The sequence below is a fragment of the Xiphophorus maculatus genome, chromosome 20, assembly GCF_002775205.1.
Source record: "Xiphophorus maculatus strain JP 163 A chromosome 20, X_maculatus-5.0-male, whole genome shotgun sequence".
Lineage (NCBI taxonomy): Eukaryota > Metazoa > Chordata > Actinopteri > Cyprinodontiformes > Poeciliidae > Xiphophorus > Xiphophorus maculatus.
In genome coordinates, this window is record NC_036462.1 from 27,899,264 (window position 1) to 27,916,053 (window position 16,790).

Genomic DNA, 16,790 nt, shown 5'->3' on the forward strand with positions numbered 1-16,790 from the left:
CAGAAACCCCCCCCAATAAACGTCTCACGATTTCCTCCTGAATGAAGAAATACAGGTTATGCATTGCTTATATAACACCTGAGCATTGCTGTAAGTGGAAAAAAAAGAAAAAGAAACTATCTCTTGCATCTTGAGGGCTTAAAATAGAAACCCATTGTTGGCGGTGGGAATTCCACCTTGAGGTCGTACCTGCTGGTACACTTCAAGAGGAAAAAAAACTCTTGAATCGCTTGCAAAAGTATCCGTAGCCCTTCGTCCGCTTCGCTTTTACTCAAGTTTACTCCACAAACTTCAGGATTTTAGACAGTGCACCGTCAGAAAATACTGGATGGGTGAGTGAGAGATAAAAATCAATCCCTTCACAAATAATCAGAAAGCAAGCTGGCACGCATTTCCATTCAGTCTGCTCTGAGCAGAAGGCAGTGCAATCAGCTGGCTTCAGAAATCACTTAATCAGTCCGTTTTATCCACTTGGGTGTAATTAAATACGACGGAAGTGTTTACAAATGCTAAATCCATTCATCCTAATTGAGGTTGAGCCAATTTGTAAAGAAGGAGATATGAATATTTTAATCTCTTATCTGTTGGCACAGACGCACCTAAAAGGAGCTGTAATTGCAACTGAAGGTGGCTTTATGAAGAATTGACACAGGGGGGTAAAATAGTTCTAATTTTTCCGTAATAAATCTAGAAAAATCATGTCTAATTTCCTTGTACTTCCCTAGTGAGCACTGCTTTGTGTTTGTCTGTGCTTGTAACATGAAAAAAAAAAATGAGAAAAACTTCTCAGGGTATAAAAAGGTCCATCCGGTGACAATCATGATGTAGTTTTAGAGCAAACAACAGTGAACGAGGGACAAACAGAGAGGAAGGAAGGATGAAAAACAAACCATGAAAGAGGAGAGAAATGGTCGTCTTCATCTAGACATGTACCACTGATTAAATTTGTTTTTTTCTGTCATGTGACGGCACTAAGTCGGTGAAACACTCAGACGGCTGATTTTTTTGCCAATCGAGAAAATTGCTGCACTGTCACAACATCCCACATCTGGCCCATCCAAGGTGTTCGTGTCGTCCTCTGGAACTGGAGCGGGACTTTTTGGCCGCTCGTGAGATGCTGTCACTCATATTTACAGTAACCTGCCTCGTGCAACAAGCTCTGAAAGTCATCCTCTGCAAATGATGTCAGACATTAGCAGGAATCATTTCCCCTTCAGAAAGTCTCCAAAGCTTTTCAGATTGTGGTGTAGCATCCTGTTGGGGCGTTGCTAATTCTCTGGTGATATCACTCAGAAAGGAGAGTAGAACAGGGATTTTCCACGTGAAGCACACTTAAATAGTTATCATGCTTTCGCCATTATGATAAGCGGTGAGCTCTTATAGTTCAGCCTGATGCTACTGTCAGGTTTATTGTGTGAGCTTTTGCCTCTGTGAGAGAAATGCAGAGAGACACCCGTGTTAAATTTCCGACTCACTATTAGCCTCTTGGATATGGATTAGTTTGCTTCCATTGGCACACAAGGAGACGCCGTCCTTCTGCTATCTTTAGAGGTCCTTTGCTCACAATATGCTGAGGCTATGAAACCGAAAGCTGCGGGTCTCCTGGCTACTAATGGAAAAGTTTTGTGTGTGTGTGTGTGGGTGTGTGTGCATGTGTTTGTTTGTAGTACCTTGCGGGGACCATTTTCCTGACACATACTGCGTTGTGGGGACCTGCTGCTCATTGCTGAGCCCGAAGCCTGGACCCCACAAGGGGAAATGCTGTTTTTGGGTCAGGGGTCAGATTTAGGACTAAGGTGTGAACTGAGTTTGGTTAGGGTTAGGGTAAAGTTTAGGCTGTAGAAATGAAGGAAGTCAATGGAAGGTCCCCACAAAGATAGGCACACAAACGTGTGTGTGTGTGGGTGTGTGTGTGTGTGTGTGTGCGGGCGTGTGTGTGAGAGAGAGAAAAAGAGAGAGAGAGAGAAACTGTGGTCCCACTATCTAGCAGGTCCTAGAGCTTAAAGCAGATGAAAACCTTTGCCTGCTGCCCCTGCCATCCCCCCTACTTTCTTTCTTTTGTTCCCTTAAGTATCGGGTCATTGACCCTCCTGGGATCATGGAGCCGAATCTTTTCTGTTCTGCCCTCTGTCTCGCTATCATGCGTATTCATCCTCTCGTCTTGGCTAAATTAAAATCTGTATGCGATGGCAGTGACCTCAGCTGCTGCTCTGCTGCCTCGCTCTCTTATTTTCAGTCTGAGGAATGTCTCAGATGTATCGATTAGACGCTCCGAATGCTGCTTTTATTCAGTCTTCCTTCAGTAAACTTGCAGATCACAGGTCTTTGAGGCCTTCGGAGAAAATGTGATGTTTGTGATGTTTCCTTGTCTTTAAATATTCGTGCAACGACTACACGCTGCTGTAGAAACGACCGATTAGCACAACTGAAGTAGCTTTCTTCTTTGCAATTGTGTTTTTTTGGCAACATTACATCTGCATCAAAGTGAACAGTCGTCGTCTGTTCGCTTGTAAGACACATCGGTTTTATTTCCATAAAATGTACATGTCTTCAAGACTTAAGTAAGGCTGGTGAAAGCGAAAGTATTTCCAGCCCTGGCAGCCAAGGACCTGTAGATTTTCTAACTGAATTCATATCTGGGAAACATTTTGTTTTTCTTCTGTCGGATAGAATTACTTGAAGCTAGTTTACGTTACGTTTGCATTCAACTTTAAGATCACTTAAGGACAAACAAAATCAGTCGGAATATAAACTAAATGTTTTTTTGTGTCTTAAGTAGTTTTTTAGGGGCCCAAAAACAAGTGGCTCCTGGTGAAACATTTTGCTTTCAAACACAGTAACTTGCAAAAGTCTTCACACCTCACAGACTTTTCCACATTGCGTCACATTACAACCAGGAACCTCAATATGTTTCACTGAAAGGTTAAGTGACAAACATAGAGCAAGCTAATGAAGTAGAGGGGAAATAATACCTAAGAAGAAAAATAGTGTAGCTCAGGTGTTCAGGCTCGTTTCATCTGATACATGCAGTTTAATCAATTGCCTACATGCAAAACACCAAGAGTGGAGGGAAAACGAAGCTGCGCTTCACCCTGACTGTAATGGGGCGTGTTTGTGTGAGCACTGGTTGAAACTAAATACAGAAACGTCCCGGAAGAAAACCAGGAAGATGCTGCAGAAGTCTTGAGACTGGGACGGAGAGTCACCGTTCAGCAGGACAGCAGCACTCCACATTCAGAGCAAAACTACAACGGTTTGGTTCAGATCAAAGCGTACAAACATGCAACATTCAGCCTGAGTCAAAGGCCAGACGTTAGATGTGCAACAGTGGCAATGAAAGGATTTCCATGGCAACAGCCAGTGATGGTTCTACAAAGTACTGACTTGAATCCATTCCGAATTTTTCAGTTTCATTAGCAAACATTTTGGAAACAACACATAATTTTTGTTTAGCTTCATAGTAATAAAACACTTTGCACTGGTCTCTTAGATAAAATGTCGCTAAAATACATCACCATTTGCAGCTGATGTATTGTTTTGGCAATATGTAAAAAAAAGCCATGAGGTATGATCACATCACCGAGGAACCGCAGTAGAAAAGCGATGGCTTTGAATCTGTTGTGTAAAGAAAACATCGCTGAAACAAATACATCCTAATATAACCTTACTAAGTTGCCCAGCCGACATTCAAACCCGTTTCTTTGTGGGGTAACGGCTCTAACTACGGCAACCCAGAGGGCTTAACACGCGTGAAAGAGGTCTGCGTTGCCTCAGTTTGGCGGAGCAACAAATGTTAAATATTTCCTCCCCATGCCATTCAAAACGTATTCGGTTTATTGGCTACTCAAAGGTGCCCTTCTGTGTATTTCCATTTCCTGTGTAAAACAATAACCACTTCCTGTGCAAAGACTATGATGGTTTATACGTTTACAAAGCACTGTTTGCGTCAAGTGCTGATATCCTTCAGATTGTGTTTAGCCCCTCAGATTAGCTGTTAGCTTCAGGACCAACCGATCTGAATTCATCCCTCATGAAGATGCTACAGAGTGACATGCCGCAGGTGATGACCGCCTATGACCTGAACAGGAAAACGATTCAGATATCCATGAACGGATGATGCAAACCTGCCCCCTGCTGGTGAAAGACAAACTTACCTCACCTGTGTTTGCCTATTCAAGACACAGTGGTGCTTATCAGCCTCACACCGGCATTTATTTATCATCGGCGGGGTAAATACCGCTTCTTTGAGTGTGCATTCTGTTAGACTGAGAGATGTGACGCTATTATCCACAACTGCATCATATTTCACCAAAGCAGCAAATCTCTTCACGCTGCAAAAAAACGACGTACATCTTTAAAAGTTGTTTATTTCATAATGCTTCTATGTACACAAACATTTACAATGGCCTATATGACTGAAATACAATCCATTATCCTAACTGATGTAAGGAAACAGGTAGAAAAACTGGGAAAAAGAAAAAATGTTTTAAAGATAAAGCTGTGAGACGGCTTGAAGTGTCACAGATAACTGCTTATAAATCCATTAATGATGAAAGATGCGAACGTCTGTGTTAGTTACAGCAGAAATAAATCCAGGGTTCTTTCTTCTGATGAAGGCAGATCACTTTGCTCCTGCCGATAATACTTTACAAAGAAAAATGCTTCAATAAAAAAAAAAAAAAAAAGAAAATGCCACAATACTATATTCTTGTGTGTTTGAGTTTCAGTAACTGATAAAAAAAACAACAACAAAAAACAAAACATGTTTTCATACAGTACTGTGATAATATAAAGGATAAGGAGTACATTTGATTTCAGGCACATTCAATAATAATTATAATTATAGCAAATGTAACTGCATTCAACTGAGTTGGCACTTCAGAACAATTAAGATTTTGTTATGTAGGAACTTACACAATGAAGTTCAAAGCATAGTTCATAACGTTTGTCGACATACTTTTGATATGGAGGCATGCTGAGGGTCATGTTTTTGTTTTGTTTTTTTTACAATGAGTTCAGTAAAACTTCACATGAAACACAATGTTTTTATACAGCGAGGAACAACCCTTACTCAGAGTATCATATGACGCCAACTTTATACAAATAAATCCGATATTTCACCGTAATATTCGGTATATTTATATTCATCACCGGAAGTAAAATGGCGGTAAATAGTTTCTCGTTTACACCGTATGGATGTTGCTGTGCAGCTGCTTTTTACTTTCTGCTGGTCCAGTCTGATGCTTTTTCAAAAATTTTATTTCATTTAAACTCTGAAATAAGCTAAGTCGTCTCCTGCAGAGAGGTAAAAACCTTTGGATGCTTTTAGAGATTAAAATACAAAGTAATAATCTAAAAAAAAAAGTTGGTAGATCTCTCCAGTGAGCTCTGTCGTAAAAAGTTGAAACGTAGAAGAAAATAGCTTCTGTCTCTGGCTTCTTCTTTATTCTGAAAAGAAAAAGGCTCCTATGGGGTTCTTTTCTACCTTTTTTTGCCTGAAGAGTTTATAATTCATCGTGCAAAAACTCATCTTCTTCACAGACTGACACTTTCAGTTCCTTGCCGCCGGGGGGCAGCCTTCTCAGGAATCCAGTGATTTTGTTTTTCTTCCATTTGACATCAGACCATTTCTTGGTCAGTAGGTAGTTTTGTTGTGCTAGCAGCTGCACACAGCAGGGTGTGTTAGCCCAAGGCAAGCAGGTGCTATAAAACTGTGGCCTCCTCGATGGCGTTGACCCATCTGAAACACAGAAATGAAACATTTAGCATTTTTTAAAGACAAGTCTCCCTGTTAGTTTGGATTTAGTTTTAACTATGTGATGTAGTCAGTTTTGGTTCTGCAGCTGTGAGGTTGGGAACAGGAAGGGTGCAAGTAATATTAACATGTTAAAACTGCCCAGTCAGACTTGAATCTGATAGAGAACATATGTGGAGGGAGCTAAAAGATTAGGGTGATGGCAAAGAGGACTTCCCACCTCGAAGACTTTGACCTCTTTATCGAAGATCGGTCATAAAATACCAAACGGTAAACGTGCTAAAAAGCTGGTGGGTGATTATGAAGAGCTTGCTTGTCGGAGAGCAAATAAAAGATTTTCCATTGGTTGCTGAGTGGGGGTGTGAGTAATTATTCATTTTAAAGTTGACATTTTTAAAGAGAATGTAATTAAAATTTACAAATAGCTTTTTCTTCAAACTGATTTACATGGTCTTGTTATCTTTTGAAAGATGTCCGCCTCATTTCCAACCAGAACCTGAGCCTTGATTCTAAACAAAACAAATGTCCATATGTAAATCTGCCAGGATTATGATTTTTGTCTCATTCTTTATCATATGTTTGAGTTTTTGGAGAAATTTAATTGGATATTTCTTCCCCACAAATTTGAACATTTTGGTTTCAGTTTTCATTTATTAAATGATGAGACCTAACCCCATCTCTTAACCCTAAAACAACGGTATGTCAAAAATGACTTATGCCCTATTAAAAACACATGTAAAATAAAAAATGTTCACCAGTTTATTTATTTTTTTGTTCATCTTTATGCTTTGAATATTTAACAATTTTATGAAATGCAAAGAACTTCTTTGCCAACACCCTAATTTTTACATCTCTCCACAGATTCCACATCAGATTTAAGTGAAGACTCAGAATGGGCCACTTCAAAATGCCATTAGTACTTCCTGTTAGTAGAAGTATGAAGGTAAAATAAAAAAATAAAAAAAACTGCTTTAAACCAAAACCTGCTGGCAGTATGAATGAAATTTAACTTTACTGCATGACCACTGTTGAAAAGTGACGGCGATTAAAAACATGCACCAATCCTGAGGCTTATTGAAACACATAAAACAAGTTTTATCATCATTTGTGAATAAAGGTTGAAACAAAGAAACAAGTTGTTTCATTTAGACATTTCCAGAAATAAACTTAGGAACATTTTCAAGAACAATACTATTCTATGTCTTCACTGTTCCTTCATATTTCCTCTTACTGCTTTCATTTTCTATCACTGAAAAACGTAACTTTTAGAGTATGACAAGCTTTTTTTCATCTAAATATTTATTTGAACAAAAACGCGACGTGGCTGCAGAGTTACATACTCGAAATGACTACATATAAATGTATCTACAGAAACAAGCCCCTCCACGCCTCGGACGGCGGCGCCGACCTGCGAGCGGTGTGCTGGTCGTCGGCTCTGAATGTGTAGTAGAGAGTTTTCTTGTGGTACAGCTGGAACACGTTGCTGCTTTCTTCTCCGTCTGGCTTCTCCGTCAGCTTGACGGTGAAGCCCCGCAGAGGTAGACTTTCCGAAGCCACTTTATCCTGAGGAAAAGGCACAGTTGACAACCGTCAGACATTGGAGAAAAAATCACAAGGAGCGGTGAGCGGCGCTGCTGGCGAGAGCGGGAAGAAAGCGGCTGGTGTTTTACTTTTTCCAAGAAGAGCAAAGCGGTATAAACAAAAACAGCCTGGGCATTTGTGAGGAGAAAGAGCGAGAGAAGAGAGAGAGCACAGAGAATCCCCTCCATTAGTGAGACCGGCGAGACCGAAAGAGTTTGAAGAAAGGTTAGAGAAATGGCCCCGACATCAAGAGCAGATGTTGCAAAGAAAGAGCATGCCTTTCTGACTGAGCCAGAATGGATTTAGATAATGATAATGGGATCGTGGGAGTGTTCTGGGGCTGGTGCGGGAGACTCTGTGCCCCCTCACCTCACGGGTTGTGAAGGTGTAGAGCACCTTATCTTTGAGGAGGAACCACAGCCTCTTCCACTTCCTTTTGCTCTTCTTCCGGCGCTGCAGGCTGCCGCTCATGGTGGAGCCATCCACACCGAGTGACGCCTGGCGACGTTGACGCGGCAGCGACAGAGAAATGACACAAACATTAAAGTGAAACACTAGAATTGGGTGTTTTATGCAGGATGACTTTACATTAGAGGTGTCCAAAGTGCGGCCTAGGGTATTATTTGTACTGACTCTATATAAAGAAACTGATGAACATCGAGACTTTTCTGTATGAAACTTTCAATGACAAAATTATATCTTAAATAGACAATTTTAGCTGTTAAACAAGTGTTTTTTTTATGTAAGTAGAGCCACAAATCTTCAGCGACTTACTTAGTCACACCTAGTAATTAAAACGCACCAGTTAAGGGTTTTCAAAGATCTCATTTTTGTTGCTAGGTCTAAACTAAAAATTATATTGTGACCAACAAGTTAGGAAACTGTACAACTTTGAAAGCTTTTGTCAAACATTTCATTAAAATATCATGTTGAATGAGACAGAATGGCAGGGAGCTAACAGGAACCCGGCTGCTCAGCTCAGCTGTCAAGAGAGCCAGACATTCCAGGTGTCAAGGGAGCAACTCAACTCAACTCAACTCCAGAGCTCCCTGGTGGTCTAGTGGTTAGGATTCGGCGCTCTCACCGCCGCGTTCGATTCCCGGTCAGGGAACATTCTCTATTTTCTGATATCTAACAGGCTGCATATAGTGGCAAACAATGAAGTGGACAAACAACAGTTGGCCACCTGGCTGAGGTTGGAGCTGCTCTTCCTGGACTTCCACAGACTGGGAGGCTGCAGACTTTGGAACACAGCGGAGAGCGGCCGACTGGCCCGATGAGTCCGAGGGCTTGAGTTACCACACGCTCCCGATATGCTGCCGCCTGCAGACGGTGCAAAACATTTAACGTCCCGCCGGCTCCGTTCTCAGCTAAGATCCTTAAAAAGCAAGGGGTCACCTCTTTTCCTGAGCTCAGCGTAGCAGTGGTCACACACTTTGGCCATTCTGTCCTTCAGGTACTTCAGAGGGTATCTGTTCCTGGAACAAGCGCGACACACCACCTGCTCAAACACATACAACGGGTCAGTGTGCTTTATGTTGAGATCCTCAGGACAAAATGGAAATAACTGCAAACCTGCACAGCTCATTATCAAAACATTAATAATCTCCTACATAGGCTGAGCTCAAACAGTAGCATCGATAGAAATGAACCGTCAATGTTGTGGTTCATTTCCATGGCACTGATGAAACTCTTGAAATAAACTGTAAGCAGATTCGCACACCAACAAAGCGCTATGATAGAAAGTATGTCTCATTAGAATACACACTTCAATGCTCTTAATTTCTCAGCAGTTTATTAAAGCCTGGATCTCTACTGTGAACTTCTATCAATGATTTTTGAGCTAGAATATGATACTGAAACTCTATAAAAAGTTAATTCCTGCCAGTTTTGAGGAGAAATTAGGGCCAAAATGTCGGCTCGGTATGTTGTCACATGTTGTAATTTTAGCTATTATATCCCTATTGTGTTTAGAAGGAGAATTGACTTTCTATGGTATCTTTTTATCATGTTTTATTGACGCATGCTAATGTTAGCATAGAGCAGCTACTCCGCTGCAGCAATGGTGGTTCATCATCTATTATAAAAGAACTGAGCGCAGCATTTGTAAGTGATAAGAGAGCTTTTAGCCAATAGAGAATGAAATGCTAATGTGGCTCCAAGCCACTTTAATGTTAACATATGCTAACATGAACAAGGCTGTTTGTTTTCAAGAGACTGTGGATCGTGGAAGCTCAGCTGAGAAGTAGTGTGGATGATGTCATCAACCTTAGCAGAGAAAAAGCAGTATTTGACATCTGTCTTTCATATAACTAGCATAAAAAAACCTTATCCTTTCTTTCTTTTTTATGAAGATGCGGCGAACCGTACCTTCCCACAAGCATTGCAGTGGTGTCGTCTGAGCGTGAGGCTGAAATCTGTGGTGCAGTTCATGCACATCATCACCTGGGAAACTGGCAGAAGCACAGGCGCTGCCTCACCAAGAGCCATCCACAGTTTCTCACGTGCCTGTGGGAACAGCGTTGGAATGATCCCCACATGTTACAGCTAAAAACGCTCCAATTAATAGAACTCATTTAGCTAATTCCAGCAGACAGATAACCCAGAGACGAATTGCAGGGTTGTTGTTGTTTTTTTTTTTTTGCCACTATCTTTAGGGTCTTTCATCTGTAATAGTTAACTGAACATTTAGAGGTCAATGCATGTTTGTAATAAAGAAAACGATTTTATTTCATAATTTCCTACTTTACCTCACTGCATGGACCACCAAAGGTGCAGAGTCCTGCAGCGTGGTCTGCGATGGCTCGACTCAGAGTGTGAAACCAATCCTCTCGCTCTCCAACAGAACTGAGAAAAAAAAAATTATATATATATATATATACATATATATATATTTTAAACATAAAAATCATGTTTTTGACTCATTTAGGTTTCTAATAAGGCTGCTACAACACAACAAATATTATTCTTAGGGGATTTTCTGCTATGAAGGGCATTAAAAAGTCAGCTGGTGACTTTTAAGTTGCCCCAAGCCAGATAATGATGCCTGGAAATTGAATGAATGTAACATTTTCTGATCTTGGACTATAACAAGATAATAACAATAATGTGGAAATTGTTATTGATGGGGGAAAAAGGCAATAAAAATGACATTGTATTTTCTAAGACAAGGCTCCTGTTCATGTCGATAAGAGAAAGTGAGAGACTTTCAGCGGAAGGCTAAACATTTTACAGCACAGCGTCTCTGTTTGTGAAACGTTTGTCTTTTATGGAGAACGCTGAACTTGGAAATGCTGGCAACCTTTTGAAAATCTCCGTTGTAAAGAAAGGCCCTATCCTCAGAGACTCCCGTTTAGAGATGCTAGCCAAGCTAACTTTACTTGTTGCTAAAATAAGATCTGAATAAAATAAGATCTGAAAACTATTTAGTTTTTGCCTTGAAGCACAAGTACAGGGTGACTGCTTCCTCACACACGGCTCTCTGCACTTAATATAAATAATCGATGACCGCTCGCAGTAGGAATACTAGAAAAAAAAAATAAATTGGAATGCCATGTCCTTACATCGCTCAAAGAGAAATAAAAATAAACCAAAACCTGCAGTTGCTGGCGTCGCTCACCTGGCAGAGAGAGTGATAGTGACGTCGGACACCTCGATCCGAAGACAGTTGAGCACGTTGTCCACTACGGGTTTGCTCACCTGTGTGCGCACAGCAGAGAAACAAAACAGGGAAAACAGTGGGCAAGTGTGTGTGAGGAAAGCATAAATGAAAATAAGTCATCAGAAAAATGTGCTCACCTTCATCCCTGACAGGGACAGTGTGTTTTTAAGTCTGTATTTTCCGTCTTGTTGTGGGTAAGTATACAGCATAATATCATTCATCTGTTTGGGAGAGAGAAAAAGAGACCATTGGAGGAATGAGATTGAGATACTTCTAATCGGACAAACGGGAAGACTAAGATTTATCAATCATAACCTATGTAATGCATGTAATACCTCCCTCCAACACAAGGTGGCGGTGCAGCTCCGCTTCAAGAGAGTCTCTATTTAAAGAGGTTGTTCCGTTTTTTTGGTTGCGTTGCAGTATTTATGAGCAGTCAGTGTCTTACCTGCAGTGGTCAGCAATCCGAAAAGCAGGAATCCCCTCATGACACGCGGCTTTCTACTGACTTCTCAAGTTTTAAATGTTATAACAATACAAGCAAATTAAAAAAACTATTTTTCAATTTAGCTTTTTTGGGGTGTTTTCTTTTCAGTGGTACTTTAAATTTCCCATTCCCATGGCCGCGCCCGGCAGAACTTTAAAGCAAATGTTTGTTTGGATACGGGAATAAAGAGTTCTAATAAGCCCTGCACGCCATTGTTTTATGAGAGGTATTTCATAACACAGACAAAAGAAATGACATCATTGGTCACACCTAATGTGTGCTCTAAGCATCTGCTGGGGCCCTACGGGCAGCATCCAGAGTTCTCCACCCTGCTCCGGACCCCCCACCACCCTCACCCTTCAGAGGCTTCTCAGGCTACAGAGGAGCAGGACTGGGTGAAGCCTGCCACCTTCACCACAACAACAACACAAACAGTCCCACTAATTTTTGTTTGTTTGTTTTGCTTCTCTTTTAGCTAGGTGGCCGGAGACAAAACAGTGCATGGCAGCCAAGCCGGAGCGACCTTTGGGCTGCGGCCACCGGGATTTTTTGGGAGCTCCACCCTGCGCTGCTCGTTTACTGAAAGATTCCTTCCACAGGGACGCGGACGGGAGCTGAGCAAACAGACTGACCCATGAGTACGCCACCCTCTTTGCGCTTCATATTTCATTTTTCAGCTGTCCACTTGCCTTCTTCCTTCCTGCTGTTAAATCCTTGCTCAATCTAAGGGCGTTTTCACACCTGATAGTCCAGTAGTCTTGACTCGACTGGGGACCAAAAATGCAATGTTTGTTACATTTTCAGCCGGACTGGTTAGCTTTCCTACTGTGTTGAACAATATAAACTAATTGTTTCCTGTTTCCTCCCTCACCTGTGGTGGCGCTGCTCCAAGAACTTACTGAGGACGACGACATAAAAACCTCTAAAGAACAAAAGTGGACCAACGTCAGATTTTTAGTGGTTGTAGTTTCTCCTTGTTGTCACAAGCCATTTCTTACACGTTTGTTTTGGTAGTATTTACCCAGAATGCACTGCGCTACGGTCTGCATCCTGTTTCTGGAGGAATCTCGGGTCCGCTTCCATCCACGTTTGCAATCGAACTGCACCATCCTTTACTTGAACCGAACTAAGACATAGGTTCACACCTCCGCAAACGGAACCGGACTTCCTCGGCAAACACACTAGAATTCGATTAAAGTGGACTAAGTAGGGCTGGTGTGAACACACCCTAAGCTGGTTTTATTTCTTCTTTTGGCCAAGGATTGGTTTCACCTTTTGTCTATCTCTGAGCAGACTGATAGCTTTCCATCTTCACAGTTTGGAATCTCCATTGCTAAAAGCCCCCAAAATGCCAACTAAGCTTCTGGTGACGGCAGACGTCAGGGGGTGGATGTTGCTTTACAGTAAACGTGTTTAGCTGCAGGTGGAAAAAGACAATGGAGGACGTGTCAGGACAGAACAAGAAAAGACAAATTAATCCACGGAGCATCTTTATGTTTTAGTTGGATTAACCAAGAGAAGCCCAAACCCTAAACGCTGCTCCTGCGGATGTCTCGCCAAAGCATATTTCATAACATGAGACAGCGCTGATTGCACATGGAACAATAGAGTGGGCTTCTCCATTTCACATTATGTGTTTGTGTAACACCCACGTCCCTCCTCTGCCGCCTCCTCCCCACATTCTACAGGGTGTCTGGCCTTCACTTCGCTGTCAGTCCCCCTCCCAATACACAGGAAGCCGGCATCCAGTGACCCACACCAAACATCCTGTAAGGAAGCGGGGCCCTTGAAAACAAGTCCTGAGAGGGGTGGAGAGGAGACAAGTGGAGAGGGAGGCCCTTGCTGGATGGGTGTGGTGCTTAGTGGAGGTCCAGCAGCCTTGGCCTCGCGCCCCTCCACCCTCACAAGCTCACCTACCTCCACCCAACATTCCTTGACACGGATAAAGCCAGCAACCGATTTCACTCGCGACTCAATGATTCAGCAGGTGCCTTAAACAAAGGGTCCCTAATCAGACTCATTAGGTCCTGAGATTCTCTACAGAAGTGCGTCCTAAGCATAAAAATGATTATTGTAAGGTCTTTTTATGTAAAAACTCTGAGTTATCTTTTGGTGGGTTGGAAGGTTGTACAAACCACTTATGTGAGGACTAACTGTGGTTAATGTGCCAGGAGTATGTGGTGATAACTTGAATGGGTGTACATCTATGGAAAGTGAAGAGTGTCAAATTACAGTGAACCAATAACTTATGAAATAATTATTCAAATATTTAATGAAGTTATTAAAACTGGAAATAAATTCAGAAATTATTTATTAAATATAGAATTAATTGTATGTGCCTCAATCATATATTGATTTCTTAAAAAAAAAAATACAATAAAATATTGACCTCAGAGTCACAGCAAACTTGGAAGAAGTTGCTTGACTTGCTTTGTGCAGCAACCAATCAGACGTCAGAGTCTCTATAGAAGAAGCTTTGATCTCGACCGTTTAACTAAATTTACGATCGGCATGGGAACCTGAAATAAGTGAGTCACTACATAGATATGTCGTCTTTACAAGGAAATTGATACATTTAAATAATCCACATATAATTAATTCTATATTTAATAAATAATTTCTGCATTTATTTACAGTTTTAATAACTCAATGACCCATTTAAATACTTTTTTTCTTTCAACCAATTTTTCATTTCTTGTATTTTGGCACTCTTCACTCTCCATAATATAATCTGGTCTTTTTTTCATGGAAGATATTGAGTTTACAGATGACATCATGATGCCTCTTTCAGATGTGAAGAGAGTGTGTGTGAACATCAGTTTGCAAGCCTTTTACCAGATTCCTCTGGTCTGGGCTTTGATTGGACCATTCTCACACACGAATACTCTTCAATCCAAGCCATTTCACTGGCGCTCTGACTGCATATTTAGGGTTGTTGTCCTGCTAGAAAGTGGAAAACTCTGGTCAATTCCTCACATCTTCCCCCCCTCTGGAAAAACTATGAGCTAATGTGTGTTGATCTGTAAAATCTCAACTAGACTCACTGACAACTGAGGCTGCAATGAGACAGAAAGTGAAACAGTCGAAGAGGTACGAATACTCTTTAAATACAGAGATCAGTACGTCTGAATCAGTAAAAGTGTCTTAATACGCCTATTTTCATGATGTGGGGGTAAAAGTTAAGCGGACGGAGCTGTATTACCAGAAACAGATGCCGCGGCTGCCTACTCTTCCTCGAGACCTTCATGAGTGTCCCCTCTTTGACGAATATCTGCCAAGGACAAGAACCGTTAAAAGCTTTTATTCAGATCAAAACAGCCGCGTTCTGGTTTGCTGCCATGCCACTTGGTGATTCTCACCCTTCCGGGCTTCAGAAGGTCCCTCTTCCCCTTCACGCTGTACTCTATGTGGACCAGACGCAGCAGGTTCTCCTGCCGGAGACCGAAGGATGAAACACAGATGAAAATCACCCGACGACACACGGACAGTTTATTTCTGAATGAAAGTGCGGGAGGCGGAAAGGGAGGCGATAACTTTGGGTCCTCCCTATAGCCCCCGTCTCTCAGACTGTGTGTGTCCGTATCAGTGGGTGTGCGAGGAGGAGGAGGAGGAGGAGGAAGAGCAGTGTGATAAACAGAGGAGGGAACCTAAAGAGACACGGGGGAGTCTGACAGTGAAAGACCTGAATGGCATTGAGGAAGTGTTGGTCAATTATCTCCACCAAGTCTTGAAGTTTAAGAAGAACCGTAAGTCATGTCCAGCATTACACTGCCTTCTTTGTTGTGTCACATAAACTTTCCTCAGTTAATCGCCAAGTAGGGATCGACCTCTTTTTCTCTCTGGCATGCCATCATTCAGGAGACAGATTCACACGGAGGAACCGCTCTTTGAGGCAGGACTTAAAGACCTTTGGAGACTAAAGCTAGAGCGTTACCAGTGAATGGGAGCGCACACTATTAACCCAGGTTTAGAAACTCACCCCTTGTTTCAGGTCGTCGTTGGCCTGGTCCGCCACCTCAGACACAATCACCAGCACAGCTGCAACAGAAACAGAAAACAGAAAACGAGTTAAAAGCATTCGATGGGGCGACACGGTGCGTCGGCGCTAACGCATGCTGATCAGCTGCTTGTGAGCTTTAAGATGGAAACATGTCAGGAGACGGTTGAATTACCCTGAGTGCCCTCGTATTCTTTGGAGTCAGGAGAGAGGTTGTTCAGATAATCTGGAGAAAGCAGATTCAGAACAAAAGACGTGAGCATCAAATCAAACGAAACGCATTTACTGATAAATTACGCCAACTTCTGAAGCACTTTTTCCAAGTTTAAAGTATTAACTCCTGTTATTGTAATTATAGATGTTAATTTGCAGCATTACAAATTACAAAGTTACTGATGAAAACTTTTCTGACTTTGTTTTTTGGAGATGACTTTTTCACTGCGGTGCAGTGAGAAATTACTAATTTGTTCTGTTTCTTAATCTTACATCAGAACAGATTTTAACACCAAACAATAACAACCTGAGCAAGAGATTCATGGTTTTCCAATACTAATTCCACTCATTAATGAAATAAGAAGGGATTTAAACCAGATTAGCTCTTTTATGTAAAGAAATGATATAAAAGTTATTCAAATTTTAAATAAAAACTGAGAGATGATACATTCGTATAAACTTAAAGTGTAGGCCAGACTAATGATTGGTTTGCTTTTGAGAACATTCAGACTCTCGGGTTTATGGGAAAGGCTTCCCGAAAGCTGAGGGTCACAACAAGGAAAAGCTGCCTCACCATATAGTTTTATTCTCATTCTAGATATTAAAAAAATATATTTTTCCATAAGACCCGACGGGTTTGGAAGGAATGCAGGACAGACATAAATCTAGGTAATAAAGTGGGCTAAGACTACTAACAGTAAGGTTTTTCTCACATCACGACATTTTAGCAGCAACGCGCTTATTTGCAGGCACTGGCATCCTCGGACAATGCACAGTTGGCTCCACCAGAGATCGCACAGTTCATCAATAGTCAAGTTTGTCATTCGAAAGTGCTGGATCTATGGTTCTTCTGCAAAATCTTCCATTACACTTTCACCAAAAGTGAAATGGCCGCACATGTAGCCGCTCCCAACTACAAGGAGTTTGTCGCTCCAACGCCTCGATGAGTCACCGACGTCTATTCTGATGGCCGATGACGATCGCGACTGATACGGCTGAAATATATATATATCGCATGTGAGTGTTTACATCATAATTTATAATGATTTATGGCACAAACTTATTCATGTGCGATTTTAATGGGATTTATTATTTA

The 16,790-nt window shown here is 41.6% G+C and overlaps 1 protein-coding gene across 2 annotated transcripts in view; it reads right to left on the minus strand.

Annotated features, from left to right (window-relative positions):
* Positions 1 to 4,351: 4,351 nt before the first annotated feature.
* Positions 4,352 to 16,790, minus strand: part of LOC102236149 (FYVE, RhoGEF and PH domain-containing protein 5-like) — a 41,859-nt gene continuing 29,420 nt past the window's right edge. The window contains exons 9-21 of one of the 2 annotated variants that reach the window (XM_023324791.1): positions 15,657 to 15,707; positions 15,464 to 15,522; positions 14,844 to 14,915; positions 14,687 to 14,755; positions 11,135 to 11,218; positions 10,956 to 11,035; positions 10,087 to 10,183; positions 9,707 to 9,844; positions 8,735 to 8,837; positions 8,523 to 8,659; positions 7,733 to 7,834; positions 7,164 to 7,318; positions 4,352 to 5,740 (exon numbers count right to left, since the gene is read on the minus strand). In XM_023324791.1, the coding sequence (XP_023180559.1) occupies positions 5,704 to 5,740; positions 7,164 to 7,318; positions 7,733 to 7,834; positions 8,523 to 8,659; positions 8,735 to 8,837; positions 9,707 to 9,844; positions 10,087 to 10,183; positions 10,956 to 11,035; positions 11,135 to 11,218; positions 14,687 to 14,755; positions 14,844 to 14,915; positions 15,464 to 15,522; positions 15,657 to 15,707 (1,184 nt within the window). In that variant the 3' untranslated portion in view covers positions 4,352 to 5,703. Of the gene's footprint in view, positions 5,741 to 7,163; positions 7,319 to 7,705; positions 7,835 to 8,522; positions 8,660 to 8,734; positions 8,838 to 9,706; positions 9,845 to 10,086; positions 10,184 to 10,955; positions 11,036 to 11,134; positions 11,219 to 14,686; positions 14,756 to 14,843; positions 14,916 to 15,463; positions 15,523 to 15,656; positions 15,708 to 16,790 lie in introns of both variants that reach the window. The other variant, XM_023324790.1, reaches the window with a different exon arrangement.